This window comes from Pipistrellus hanaki (assembly GCF_964339955.1).
Source record: "Pipistrellus hanaki genome assembly, chromosome: 3".
NCBI lineage: Eukaryota > Metazoa > Chordata > Mammalia > Chiroptera > Vespertilionidae > Pipistrellus > Pipistrellus hanaki.
In genome coordinates this window covers 177,320,532-177,336,054 of record NC_140505.1, presented here as the reverse complement: position 1 = coordinate 177,336,054, position 15,523 = coordinate 177,320,532, and the positions used below count along the sequence as shown (strand labels likewise).

General features: G+C 40.4%; 1 protein-coding gene across 1 annotated transcript in view; it reads left to right on the top strand.

The window, feature by feature from the left end:
- Positions 1–3,234: 3,234 nt before the first annotated feature.
- PAH (phenylalanine hydroxylase) overlaps positions 3,235–15,523 on the top strand; it is a 52,386-nt gene continuing 40,097 nt past the window's right edge. The window contains exons 1-2 of the mRNA XM_084880083.1: positions 3,235–3,487; positions 10,266–10,376. Coding sequence (XP_084736209.1) covers positions 3,425–3,487; positions 10,266–10,376 — 174 coding nt within the window. The 5' untranslated portion in view covers positions 3,235–3,424. The remainder of the gene's footprint in view (positions 3,488–10,265; positions 10,377–15,523) is intronic.

Genomic DNA, 15,523 nt, shown 5'->3' with positions numbered 1-15,523 from the left:
TTTGGTGTTCTCACTAAGGTTTTTGAAATTCTCACTAAGATCCTTGAAAGTCTCGCCAAGTCCCTTGAACTCTCATTAAGATCCTTGAGAAGACTTATAACCATTGTTTTGAACTCTGTATCTAATAGTTTTCTTGCTTCCATTTCATTTAGTTCTTTTTCTGCAGATATATTCTGTTCTTTTATTTGTGACATGTTTCTTTGTCTCCACATTTTGGCTGCTTTCTTGTGTTTGTTTCTATGTATTAGGTAGAGCTGTTCTGTATCCTGGAATTGGTAGAGTGGCCTTGTGTGGTAGGTGTCTTATAGAATCCAGTGGCTTAGCCTCCCCAATCAGCTGAGCTGGGAACTCTAGGTACATCCTTGCGTGAGCTGTGTGTACATTCTTGTTGTAGATGAGCTTTGATTACTGTTGGTGTCACTGGAGGAGTTAACCTCCAGGCCAATTGGTTGTAAGGACTAACTGTGACTACAGTGGAAGAACTGTTATGCAGAAGACATTCTATTTAATAGAATTTGTTTAAGTGGAGCTTTGGTGCTCACTGGGTCTGCCCCTTGAGTGTGTGAGTTGTACTTTGGTATGGTCTAAAGCTGTCCTCCAGGTACACTGGCTCTGGGGCCTCCTGGGAGTTGCAAAATCAGCCTGGGACAACATGACCTAAGCTATAGATAGGTCTGCAGATGGCTGCTATTTGTATCAAGCTTGGAAGTGCCCAGGTGGGCCCAGCTGAAAAGCCAGGCAGGCTGGTGATAGTGCTGAGTCTTAGGTCTTTTACTAATAGGTTTGGGGCATGCTGATGCCAGCTGCTGCTTGCTTGAGAGATTTTAACAAAGTCTGAAGCCTCACTTTAAAGGCAAAGAAAGCTGAAGCGTGGACTTGACCAAAGGTACACAGCCAATCAATGGTGGAATCTATTTGTTTTGAATCTCAAATCTGGGACTTTTTTTTTTTTGGCAGATGCTTGATCATTCCATCCAATAATTGTGGGAGGAAAGAGGGTGGATTTTTAGCAAACTCCAGTATTGGCTTGTTTTCTCTCCATCCATTACCCCCTCCTGGGTAAATATTAGGCAGCCAACTCAAGGCCTTGATGCCACTGATTTTTTTATATCCTTCCTGAACCTCTGAGTTTGCAGTGTTCTTTTATATATTGTTTTGCTCCTATTGGCAACAAATGCCTCATCAGTTTCCTGATCTGAAAAAAATAGGATGAATGGCATCTTCCTACCCAATGAGAAAGTCCACTCTCCAACAGCCACCAACTTACTCTAACCCTCCTTTTATTTTCTTAGGAGTCCTAGCTCTGCCTTCCCTCATTTATTTATTTTCTGTCTTCTCCACTCTCTCTAGAATGGCAGCATGTGGGGAGGCAGGGTCCTTTGTTCAGCAGTGAGTGATACTGACTGTATCAGCAGTGAAGACAGAAGTATCATTCACTGCTGTACCCCGATACCTACTGGAGTGCAGTACAGGACCTTAATAGTTATTTGTGATCACATACTTCTTATTTATTTATTTATTATTATTATTTTAAATATATTTTTATTGATTTCAGAGAGAATGAGAGAGAAAGAGAGAAACATCAATGATGAGAAAGAATCATGGATTAGCTGCCTTCTGCGTGCCCCTTACTGTGGATTGAATCTGCAACCTGAGCATGTGCTCTGGATCAGAATTGAATGTGGGACCCTTCAGTCCAAAGGCAGATACTCTATTCACTGAACCAAACCACCCAGGGCTATTGATTTAAATTGAATTTATTGGAGTAACATTGGTTAATGAAATTACATAGATTTCTAGTGTACAATTCTATAGTACATCATCTGTATACTGCATTGTGTTCTCACAAACCCAAGACAAGTCTCCTTCCATTACCATTTATGCCCCCTTTATTATCTTTTACCTTCTCTCATCCCCCTTTTCCTCTGGTAATCATCATACTGTTATCTATATCTATTAGTTTTTTACTTAATCCCTTGACCTTTTTCACCCAGCTCTGTAATTTCCCTCCCCTCTTACAGGTGGCAGTCTGTTCTCTGAGTCTGTTTTTAGTTTGTTAGTTTATTTTGTTCCTTAGATTTCACATAGGAATGAAATAATATGGTATTTGTCTTTCCCTGACTGGCGTATTTCACTTGGCAGCATGAAGAAAGTGGAACTGTCTTATGACCCAGCAATCCCACTCTGGGAATATATCCAAAGAAACATGAAATACTAGTTCAAAAGAACATATGCTCCCCTATGCTCATTGCACCATTATTTACAATAGCCAAGATTTGGAAGCAGCCCAAGTGCCCATCAGTAGATGAGTGGATAAAAAAGCTGTGGTACATTTACACAATGGAATACTACTTGGCTGTAAAAATGAGGGAAGTCTTGTCCTAGCAGGTTGGGCTTAGTATATAGAGCACAGGCCTGTGGACTGAAGGGTCTTGGGTTCAATTCCAATCAAGGGCACATGCCAGTAGGGGGGAGTGGAGGAAGCAGGCAATCAATGATTCTCTCTCATTATTGATGTTCCTATCTCTCTCCCTCCTCCTCTCTGAAATCAGTAAAAGTATATTTTTTTTAAAATGAAGGAAGTCTTACCCTTTACAATAACATGGATGGACCTGGAGAGTATTATGCTGAGTGACACACTTTGAAATGATACCTTCCATTTACTAAGTGTTTAACTATAAGGCAAGAACTGTACTAACTGTTTAAGGTATTAACTCATTACTCTTATTATTCTTATTCTTGAAACACCCTGGCAAGGGGGCTCTGCCATCCTTTTGGGGTGAAGATAGGTATATATCTTTAGGACACGTGGCTGGATTTCAATCCAATTCTTTCTCTCACCTTTGCTCTTTAGCGACTGGGCTCAGAGTTCCCAGTGTAATCTTGCATATAGTTTTCTGAAGTCAAGGCCCAGAAAGGCAGTTTGTTTAGTGGTTAATAGAAAAGGAACACCCCCCCCCCAAAAAAAAAAAAATCTCAATTAGGGATCCTGACTGCTTTTGTGAGTGGAGGGCGGGACAAAGGATTATTTCTTATAATTATATCATTAAAATCATCATCGATCATGGGCTTACTCCAATGCAGAGAACCTGCTTCCCTTACTTCTGAAAGTCCTGGAAAAGCCAAATCACCAGCTCACAGGTGGCCCTGCGCTCCTCCCAGGCAGCTTCCTCTACCCAGGGGGGGGCAGCCAACTCTGGCCTCCTCACACCCTCCAGCCCCAGACAGTGGCCTGGAGCTCACTACGTCATAACACGCCCCCCTGGGGGTGGTACTGTAGCTGGAGCACTGCGGGAGACACCTTTGCAAACAACCCTCTTCTCCCTGATGTCAGGTTAAAAACCTTAGCACCACGTGCTGCTGACAAACCTGCCTGTGACTGCCTGCCTGCCTAGAGCCAGAGACCTCACTTGCCAGAGCCAGCATGTCAGCTGTGGTCCTGGAGAGCCGAAGAGGCCTGTCTAGGAAACTCTCTGATTTTGGCCAGGTGAGCCTCAGCCGCGCAGGGCCAAGGGGATGCTGGTGTTTCCTACTTCCATAAGCTCACTTCGATGTCTATTTCCATTTGAAGATAATGACATTGTCCAGGAAATCATCAGATAACATAGGTCCGCAACAATTGTTTTCCAGGCGTGGCTTTCAGGGGGAAAGAGCACTACTTTAGGAGTTAGGGATCTGGCCTTTAGTAGCCACCAACTAGCTGTGTGTCTTTAGACAGGTCACTCTCCCACTCTGTTGCCTGCTTTTTCTTCTCTATAGTGAAGGGTCTGATCTTTAATGGTTTGGAATGGGAGATGGGATTCTTCTCCATCTGCTCTCCTGTGATGTTTATGAAATGCTCACAGCCATCTATTCTAGTGGCAAAATTGTGAGAAATTGCAACCTTTTTTTTTTTTTTTTTTTTTAATCTTTCGGAGAAAATGGGGCATGAAGAAAGTCTCAGACTTACTCAGACCTAGGGAAGGAGAACATTAAACAGAGAGGAAAATGAACAAGATAGCCTTGGACTTGGAATGTGACTTGGGGATAAGGCCCTGGTGTTGTCTGATTCTCTGGGATTTGCTGCCTTTCTCTTGAGGTGAACAATTGCATTCTTTTATTGACTTACCACGCTCTTGGACTCTCTGGTTCAGAACAAAAGCCCAGCTCAGGGAGCAAACCTGACTCTGCAGACACATTTCATCAATAGGGTTAGTGAGAACGATCTAGAGAACAGGGAAGTGGAGGGGAGGGGATGAGTGGTTGATGTTTTAGGACACATATGTCAAACACAAGGCCCGCGGGCCAAATCCAGCCCGCCAGGCCTTGCAATGTGGCCCGCACCGCGCTGTCATCACTGCACTCCGCTGTCAGTTTATGACATTGTCAGTTTATGACTGTTCAGTAAACCATTCGGCCCGCGATTTAGGCTGGATTTTAGATTTTGGCCCCTTCTCTGATTGAGTTCGACACCCCTATTTTAGGATAACCAGAGAAGCGGCAGAACTTTTCACACTGACTTTCGTTTTGAGTTCTGAGAAAGAAGACTTCCTTTAGAAATGTATGTGATGCTTGGAAGATGGGAGAGTTTGGGATTGAAGAGGGATGGTGTGGAAGTCAGACAGGTACCAGAATAGACCCTGACGTGTCATCCTTTAGTTTCTGTGTTTCTGGCCATGGACTTCCACAATCATGAGGAGAAGTTAGAGACAGTCACCTGTAGAGTAAAGCTTTGTTTATAAGGCACTGAGAATAAGATTGAGACCCACAAATCGTCACTCTTAATGACTAGAAGGAAAGAGCAGGGTTTAGAACATGCCCTGGTATCCCATGCACATTGAAATTAGGGTATTTAACTTTGCAGAGCCTCACCTTTATTCATTTGAAAAATTTGAATAAAAGTGTGAGGATGAAATGAAATAACTATAAAGCTCTTAGCACAGTTCCTGGAACATATGAAAGTGTCAGTGGTGTATAGCTGGGATGGGCTTAATTGTTCAACAAAATGTGTCTGGAACATTGGCAGGAGGGACCAGCACTGAGTCAGATATAGTGACTGGTGTAGCTTTGTCAGGGAGCAATGCTGGGCATGAAGTCAGGAGACCTGGGATCTCATCTTTGGGTGAGTAGAGCTATGTATTGGGAAAGCATTATAATTGGGATGGGGAGAGGCCCAGTTCTGTAACTGTAAAATTGGGGAGGGGGAGTGTTTGAACTGGAATAGACTTAAGGATTCTATCCAAGTCTGACAGTCTGTGTAAAAGATATGGTTTATGCCTTCATGAAGCTATTCGCTCATATAAAGACCATACACTGGATGTAATTGTGACACAGGTTGGAAGGCATATGGTATGGAAAGCACTCTACACATGCAACAAGCAGAACAATTTTGTAAGAGATGTTGACTCATTCATTCACCCAACAAAGACTTACTGAGCACTTACCATGTGTCAGGCACAGAAGAGTTTCTACCCTGGAGAAACTTTCATTGTATTATAGGAGACAGACAATAAAAAAGTTAACCAAACGAACATACAATTTTATGCAGAGATAAGTTCTGTGAAGAAAAAATAGTACAGAGAATGGAATAGAAGATGAAGGGAACTCAGAAATCACAACTAAGAATGATAAGCTAGTGTTCAAAACCAGATTTGACTCTGAGAACCTCCCTCTCCCCTGTACGCTCCTCTACCTCACTGCTTTCTCCTATAGACAAATGCTGGCATACAGAGGTATAGTGTGTCCATGCCAGGATGCTTGCATCTTTCTTTCAGTTGTCTCACACTGTAAATACATGTGTGTTTAACCACTCAGGCAAATATGTACCACTAAGAATGAAAAGCAATGCCCCTGGAATATCCTTGCCAAAGAGTATTATTGCTTATAACTTGGAAAAAATGTTATTTTTCCATACACAATGAATGTATTTGTTAGATACAATCCAACACAATATATTTCTATTGGTAAATGTATTGATCAATGATCAAAATACTTTTCTTTCTGGTTCCTAGTAAAGTTCTTTCTCCCAGCCCTATTTCTTCCTACTTAGTTTCTGAGCTTCTCTTGTCTGTCTATACCCATCCTAGAGTTACCTGTGTTTTAAATCAACTCACGTGTCTATTGGAAACAAATAAGATTTGGATTGTGAGCCAATAAAAACATATTCTGGAAGAGATTTGGCCAAGATCCCATGCTAAGTCAATATAGCAATGTTGAAATTACTATGAACCCAAGACCACACAACTTCACAAACTTTCTTGAGCTTCCTTTCATTTAAAGTCTCTCAGGCTTTGAAAAGAGGAGCTGTAGTCCCACTTGAATCTGCCATTAGGAGGCAGAATAAGGACTTTGGAGTTGCTGGCCTCGAGTTTAAGTCCAGACTTTGCTACTGATGAGCTGGGTGTCTTGGACAGGCCACTTAACCTTGCTGGATTTATTTCCTCATTTGCAAAACTACTTCATGAGGCTACTGTGGAAACATGTAAACCCATAGAATAGTGCTAGTTGCTGCCAAAGATGAAGCTTATTAATTGTGAAAAGTACAAAGTATGGCTCCTGGCACACAGCAGGAACTCAGTTAGTATTAATTTTACTAATGCAAAAGAGTAGTGACATATAATATGGCAAATTTAAATTTGCAGGCACATTTGAAAAAAGTCGTAATTTGAAAAAAAAAAAGGGGGCTGTATATTTTTATCAGTGATTTAAAAATATTTCATGGTTAGGTATCATGTGGGATGCTTTAGAAAATGCAGGTTCTAAGATCCTACCCAAGATATTCTGATTTGATTGGTTTGGAAGGGACCCAGCAATCTGCATTTGAATAAGGAATCACGAGGTAATTTTGTAGTGGAAATCCAAGGAACACTCACTGAGAAACCCTGATTTAGAAATTGTGTGGGGAGAATGGAGAAAGTGAAAGAGGCACAGGAACAGGTAAGGAGTGGTATTGAGTAACTGGTGATTAGATCAGAGAAGAGCTCTTTGCAAGAAAATTAGGTCTTCATATGGACCTTTTGTTCATAGCACAGGGAATTGTATAAAATGACTGATAATTAGGAGCCTCAGTTCTCCACCTGGGACCACTACCTGTGTGACCTCCGCTGAATCACTTCCTTTGGCCCATAGTTTCTGTATCTGAAACTATGAGCCAAAGAAACTATGAGGGTTTGAACTAAATGAACTCTAAAGCCAAGTCTAGCTCTGTGAGTCAAAATTCAAGTTCCAAAGCAATGGAGAGGGATTGTTTCTAAAAGAAGTGAGACCCAAGATGGCTTTTGAGGAAGAGTGAGCTATTTGAAAGTGGGGGAGAGAGGAGTGCAGTGGATTTACCCCAAGGAGGAAGCCAGTTGTATGGTGAGGAGGTTCTTGTGGGTGAGCCTCAAGAGGCTCTTGATTATCAGAAGGAAGTATTTTATCCCACTGGCCATGAGGAGCCTCTAAAGAACTTAGTAGGAAAAGGACATGAGCAAAATTACTTGTGTTTGATCAATGAGGATTACTAAGAGCTAGATTAGTGTGCTGGTAGTAGGAACAAAAGAAGGACCTGACCCTGAGAGCTATGTCTGCATAAGGTCAGATTGGTCTTGGTGGTTGGCTGAACATGCACAGGAGTGGAAAGGGGGTGGTGATGGAATTTTGAGCATGGTACATACATGTCTGAATTTAGAAGTGACATCTGTGGAGACGTATCAGTAATATGTCCCTTTTCCTAGAGGCCAACAGGATAAGAGAATGTTGCCAAGGGAACTAGAAACAGAGAAATCCTTTGTCATTTCAAGGAAATCAGAAAGGACTAAGGGCTCAGTGTTCTCTGGTGGGAAGAAGACTGCTATAAGAAACTGATCTGCATATCTTTGGCAGGGCTTAGAGGAGGGAGAAGGTGGGATAGAGTCTGCTGTAAATCCTGATTCATATAATAGATAGTATTCTGGGTTACATAATAACGGGTAAGTTACCTAATTTCTCTAAGCCTTAATTTTTTCATCAGCAAAAGAAAGCACTTGGAAATGAATAAAACCTACCTTCTAGATCAAGTGTGTCAAACTGAAAGGCTAACACAGGCCAAATAAACAAGGTTTAAGTTTGTGTGGGCCGCAAAAAAACAAAAGCTTCAATTTTCATAGGAATGTAGGTTTATTTTTATAGAGACATCCTGAATACAAAAGGCTGAAATAAATGAGTCATCATTAACATAAAATAATAGAACATTTTAATAAAAGTTAATATTTTTTCTGGAATATTAACTTATGAGAAACTGAATAACTGCATAAATTAATAAGCGTAATGCAATAAAACTTTTTCTTGTTCTCCAAAAGCAAAATATTTCCTGTTGTGCACACCAAACAAGTCAGCCCAAGACTAATGACTTGGCCATCAGCTGCTAATATATTCTCTGCTGGTATTAGTTGAGATAAATGATGCGCCTGTGTATAAGGCGAGTAATGGAAATGAATGCAACAGGATTATAATAATCAGTCATCAGGGAACTTTGTAGTTCATTATTAATAATTTATGTATAACAAAATATTGTAAAAATTAAGTTACAAAATTTTTATTAAAATGTTTCTTACATACCGTTATATTGGCTGGGCCGCAAAAATATTCGTTGTGGGCCACATGCGGCCCTCGGGCTGTGAGTTTGACATGCTTGTTCTAGATTGTTACAAGAATTAAATGAGATCATCCAAATGCCTGTGACATTATAGGATCTTAATAAATGATGGTTTAAAAAGTTTTAAGAAAGACTACATTATGCTCCATATAAAGATATATAACAGTTCAGTCTTCTAATTCATTTGAAACTCCTTCTAATCACACTTGCTCTGTTTCAGAAAAGGTTCTGGGGAAATCTATTTTCTGAATGAAAAGAAGTTCATCCTAAGGGCATTGGTGTTTATGCAGGGCTTATTACACCAAGTCATAGATAGACCCTGTCCAACAAAGCCTTCCCATTGAGATAATGTAACATCCATTCCACTAATTTCTTTAATCTGCTTATAAGAGAGTGCTTTTCTGTATATTTTTTTCTTCCTAGTTTTAGGTACATGCTATTTATTTTTGGGCACACGTGGAACTTTATATATTATTATAAAACTAATGTAACAAATTTCAGCACTTTCTGGACTGCCAATCCTAATCCCATCCTAATTTGCTGTCACATGCATGTAGAAATTGCTAGGTCCTTGACATGCTTTGCTGTTTTGTTTAAGACATCTGCCTTCCAGTGGGTTATTTGTGTACTTTTATGTGTCCTATAACTTTTTCTACAGTTGTATATAGAAGATCCCAGTATACACGAACAAGTTAATGCTTCCCCGAGAGCTTTGCAAAAGGCCAAGCAGTCATTCTCATGTACTTAAAATGTAATCATCATTTTTTATAGGCTCCTCTTAATATTCTACTTAAACTTCTTTATCTTTTCTTTTTTCATCATCTGAACGCTGTTTAGATAGGGCTTGTCATTAGCATAATTTTACAGATGAGGAAACTATGGAGGCTAAATGATTTGCCCAAAGTAGTTCAGCTCAGAGGACCCTAACCCACATCTTCAGACTCAAAAGTCTGTGTGTTCTGTTTTTAGGACTTTCCATCCTGTATTTTTCAATGTTTTCCTGGAACACTTTTTGAACCACCACTAAGGATCTTTTATTTTTTTATTTTTATTTTTTAGTTAGTTATTTGGTTTGTTGTGTGTCTATTCAACCAAATTTTGAGCTTCTTCATCTTTGAATCTCTGCGCCCTATTACCTGGCACTTAGTGGGTGCTCATTAAAAGGTACTGGATCTGCCGAAACCGGTTTGGCTCAGTGGATAGAGCGTTGGCCTGTGGACTCAAGGATCCTAGGTTCGATTCCGGTCAAGGGCATGTACCTTGGTTGTGGGCACATCCCCAGTAGGGGGTGTGCAGGGGGCAGCTGATCGATGTCTCTCTCTCATCAATGTTTCTGGCTCTCTCTCTCTATCTCTCTCCCTTCCTCTCTGTAAAAAAAAAAAAATCAATAAAATAAATTAAAAAAAATAAAAAGTACTGTATCTACAGAGTGACTGGTAACACCAGTGAATACCTGAAGCTTCTAAAGTTGAGATCTGACCTAGGAGTGTTATTGACAATATCACAGCCCTTGACTTATTTCCCACCACATTATATACTTCTCTATAGAATCCATGTAGCCCAGGATTTAACTAGATAAAAGAGTTCCTGATGGTCTCCTCCCTGGAGGTTTCACAGAAATGAGTTGCTAAGCCATGGGAAACATTCTAACTAAGTATGTTTAATTCTGTAGGAAACAAGCTACATTGAAAACAACAACTCCAATGAAAATGATGCCATATCACTGATTTTCACACTCAAAGAAGAAGTTGGCGCGCTGGCCAAAGTCTTGCGCTTATTTGAGGTAAGAGCGTGATTCATTGCTGCCTGGGATAGTGGCGTAGCTGACTTCTGTGTCATTTTCTAGTTGGATGCAGTGAACATAGGATCTGGAACTGGCAGACTTGCTCTTTGGCTTGGGCTCTTGCATTAACTGTGTGACTTTAAGTCATTCTTCTCTCTGAGCCTCAGTTTCTCTATTCATAGTCAGAATCATTCAGAATCCTGGTTGCACACCTAGGAAACCAGCCCTGACCTTAGATTTCTTTTATCAAACTTTTCTTGAATTAATTACCATCTTCTCAATGTTTTTACTTTTACCAGTAGTGCTTGTTTGCCTTTAGGATAGACATTTCTCTCTGGCCCTGAGGATGGTTTCTTCAGGCAGGGAACCTTGGTTTAGTCATATTATATCCTCTACACATTAAGTGATCAATTAAGAATGAAATTAAATTTAAATATAAACAAAGGAAATCAGACTTTTCTTTTACTCTTTTGCCCTGGATTTTAAGAAGGAATATTTTTGAACTGATTAAGTTTTACCATGAGTTCTTTAATAAAGTGAAATCTGGTGATTGAATAAGAAAATAAATGGAGAAGAGACAAAACTCCTGTGGAGAAGAATTCCAAATAATTTAAGCAGATATTCTACTCAGAGGTGAGAACCTAACCCCCCTCTTCTTCAGTGTGGGTAGCACAGAGTGACTTTCTTTCACAGAAAACAGTATGAGAAGAGGGAAGAGTAACTTTTCTGTGGAGAATCTAACAAGGAATGGCTCAGCCAGGTGATCAAGGTCAAAACCAATGGTGACAAGTCATACTGATAATGATGAGAATGGTACCTTACCTCTGCAGTCTTCCTCCCCCAAACTCATAACCACAGTCTAACTATGAGAAAACCATCTCTCAAATTTTAGTTAAGAAACAATATATAAAATACCAGATCCATAACTCCTTAAAACTCAAGGTCATAAAAAACTAGAAATAGCTGAGAAATTATTATAGCCAGGAGGAGCCTTAAGGGACATAATGACTAAATGTAACATAGTGATCTGAATGGGATCCTAGAACAGAAAAAAGACCTTAGATATAAACTAAGGAAATTCAAATGCAGTAATATCTTTAGTTTGTGATGATACACTAATATTGGTTTATTAATGTTTCACCACCAATATAAGATGTTAATAATAGGGAAACTGGATGCAGAGTACATTGGGATTTTCAGTAGTATACTCTCAGTTTTTCTGTCAATCTAAAATTGATCTAAAAATAGTTTATTAAAAAATTAAACTTGGCTTTCCAAAAAGATAGGTGGAGTGGGAAATGTTGGTTCTCAAGCAATGGTTGGAGAAGAGAGGCAGGGTACTTTCTGAATAACAGTTTATAAAAATAATATATCTGTAAAATGCTCCTTTGTAACAATTTAGCCTTTGTATTATTCAGTCAATCAAATCAGCATTTTTCCCTTGAGAGGTCAGACATTAGAGTTAATAAATTAAATAATAGTAAATTAATAGGATGTTTTCAACTTAATAAATAAACCACAAGTAACTAAATTACCCAGACTGGATGAAATGTATCCAAGGAGTGTGAGAGTGTGTGTGTATGTGTGTGTGTGAGTGTGTGTGTGCATGTGTGTGTGTGTGTCTGTGTGTGTGTGTGTGTGTGTGTATACTCTAGCTAAACTTTTAAAAATTAAATTCATTGGGTGACATCAGTTACTAACATTACATAAGTCTCACGTATGCAATTTCACAATACATTGTCTGTGCATTGCATTGTGTGCTCACCATTTGGGTGAACTTTTCCCCCCATTTTTTAATTAAGGTATTATATGTGCATATAGCTTACCAATGGCCTCCCCGACTCCCATACATGCCCTCACCACCCAGTGTTTTGCGTCCAATGGTTATGCTTATATGCATGCCTACAAGCCCTTCAGTTGATTGGGTGAACTTCTTAAAGCATTATCCAAAAATCTGAATTGCCCTTGTAAAGATGTGAAATTATTACACCCATTTATAGAGGAGGACACAGAAGTGATTATCCTGGGTGATTGGTAAAAGGCCTGGTGTTGGTATGTAATGATTTTTTCCCCTGATGTATTTCAGAAGCTGCCCTAAACATTGTATAAGCCAGTATGCCTTCTGCTCCTCCTTACCAACCTGGCAAAATGCAGAGTTAAATTATAGTTATTCAAAGTGCCAAGGCAAGGAGGAAAATCTCATTCTAGTGTGTGTGGAACCACATTAGGTAGTAAGCCAGGCTTGATTTGGTCTTCATTCAACTTGGTGAAGAGGTATCACTCCATTTTATGAAGGAGAAAACTGACGTTCTGTGAGGGGACCACACAGCTAAGGTGTGGTGGAGATGGGGCTGAGCTCTGCATCTCAGGTTCCAAGGCCCACAAGCTCTCTTTGAACTGCCAAATGCAGCTCTCCCTGTACACCTGAAGCATCTATGGAGTTTTTCCGATGTATGAATGTTCTGGCCCCATCCTCACATTCTTTGGGGGCAGGAGGATCTTTTTCTTTCTTTCTTTCTTTTTCTTTCTTTCTTTCTTTCTTTCTTTCTTTCTTTCTTTCTTTCTTTCTTTCTTCCTTTCTTCCTTTCTTTCTTTTAAATTGAAAAATGTGTCAAAATACAAGAAAAGTAATTGTCCATAATTTCACCATCTGCAATAAACCACCGTTAGCATGTGGATATATTCACTTTCATTTTTTCGTATGTGTAATTATGGTTTCCAAAATTACAAATTGACATATTGTTCTTTTAAAAATATAGAACTTTCAAGATATAGCTATTGTTCTTTCTAGAGTCCCTCACTCCTGTTATCCTGCAAACATCCTGGCCACAGCATTATTATTATATTTTGAAAATATGTCTTTATTGATTTTTTAGAGTGAGAGGAAGGGGAAGGGAAAGAGAGATAAAACCATTGATGAGAGAAGAACTTTTTTGATTGGCTACCTCCTGCACTCCCTGCACTGGGGATTGAGCCCACAACCCGGGCATGTGCTCTGACCAAGAATCTAATTGGTGACCTCTTGGTTCCTCGGTTGACACTCAATCTCTGAGCCACAATGGCTGGGATAGGCAACATTCTTATCAGTTTAGTATATTTCCTTCCAGTCCTTTAAAAAGCTCTATTAATGCTGACAGGTACCATGCTTTGCATATTGCTCTGAAACCTCTTGGTGTCAGTTCAGTAGAGTGGTCAAGAGCTTGGACTCTCCCATGGTGCTGTGGCTTTGGGAGAGCTGTTTGATATTCCTGTGCTTTAGTTCCTTATCTGTAAAATGAGAATAGGATAGTGTCTGCTTTAAAGGGTAATTGTGAGGATTAAATTCTTAATGCCTAGAAAACCCTCAGTGCAGTTACATATTAAGTGTTCAGTAAGAATTGCTATATAGTTTTTTTTTTTTTCTGAATGCAATGTTTTTGAGATATAAGCTCTTAAGCTCTTAATATGTACTCCATGCCTGGAAGCTTTCTTAGCCCCTATTCACACACAAAAAGTGAGGTCTGCAGGGGAGGGCAGGCTTCTCCCAGCGTGGCGAGGTTTCATTCCCTTCCTGAGAGCCTGTCTTTTCCTTAGATCACATGTGTCAAACACAAGGCCCGCGGGCCAAATCCAGCCCGCCAGGCCTTGCAATGTGGCCTGCACCGCGCTGTCATCACTGCACTCCACTGTCAGTTTATGACATTGTCAGTTTATGACTGTTCAGTAAACCATTCGGCCCGCGATTTAGGCTGGATTTTAGATTTTGGCCCCTTCTCTGATTGAGTTCGACACCCCTACCTTAGATGATAAGCACCAAAGCCACCATCCCATGAAGAGATGACGTTGCCTGCCAATGGGCCCGTGTCTTTGCAGACCTCAGCTAGTAACATCAGAATGCAATGCAATGCGTTTAATGTTTATAACAGAGACACACAGGTGCTGTGTTTGCATGTGCTGGGCGGGTGGTGGGAGCATAGAAGCAAATGTTTTCAGTGAGTTGTGGCCACAGGACTAGGAAGATACCAAAACCTGCACCTGCTAACCTACCAATGCCCCATTGTCCTCGGTGACTTGTTCTGCCCATTCTTTATGCATTTATTTAAACATTTTCCATAGCTCTCTGTTTGTTAGCCTCTACTACTTCATGTCCCATGCCTTCGTAACAAAAAAAGTCTCCTGTGAGACTTTACTGCAAGTGGTTAATGGGCTGTAAAATTAGAAGCAGGATCCTTGGAGGAGACTGCACAGAAGCAGCCTCTCTCCCCTCACCAGCCCTCTGCTAATCACCACACTGTGTATTCTCCAGGGAAGGGAACAAGCAAATCAGCAGATATGCAGAGCTCTTAAGTGACGGTACACCCCATTAGCATCATGTAATTGATGGAGACACAGAGGCTCAGGCGAAGCAAGCTGCCCAGGGCTAGACACTGGGAGCTAAACATTGCTTCAGACTTCCCCCTCCTTTTCACAGGAGACTGGTCTTTTGGAACCAAATGGGAAAGTCACAATCTATGTTTGTCACCGTCATGTCCTACACTCTATCTACCTCTGCCCAGACGACCCACGATTCCCCCTCATCAGATATTCAGTGGGCTCATGCTCTCTCCTGTTTGCATTCAGCATATATATATATATATATATATATATATATATATGCATCTCCTGTTTATATATATATAAATATATGCATCTATATATATATACATATATATATATATACATATATATATATATATATATATATATATATATGCATCTCCTGTTTTCAGACCCTATATAGGTGCTGTGGAGACCAGGATGAGCCAGACAGTCATTCTCTGTTGCTATAGACCTTGGAAGAGGTCGGGGTTCTACAAGCTTCCTTAACCCAGACTTGAGACAGAGTTGGTCAGGAAAGGTTTAAGCTGAAACATGAAAGGGGTGGGTCAGGGGAGAGGCAGAGGGAAGTATATTCCAAAACAAAGAAACAAATGACTTGAAGTTAGAGAATAAACAGGGGATCTGGTTATGAAATCCTCAAATCCTTGGCCCTTTGCTCACCTCGTGTTCCTGGGGACAGAGGTCGGGTGGCAGGAGGCATCCAGACAGGCAATGTTTATTACTCTGAAGTTTGGACTTTGAGGCCTGCCCGTGACCCCTGGGCCTGGTGAGCAGTACAGGATTGACAG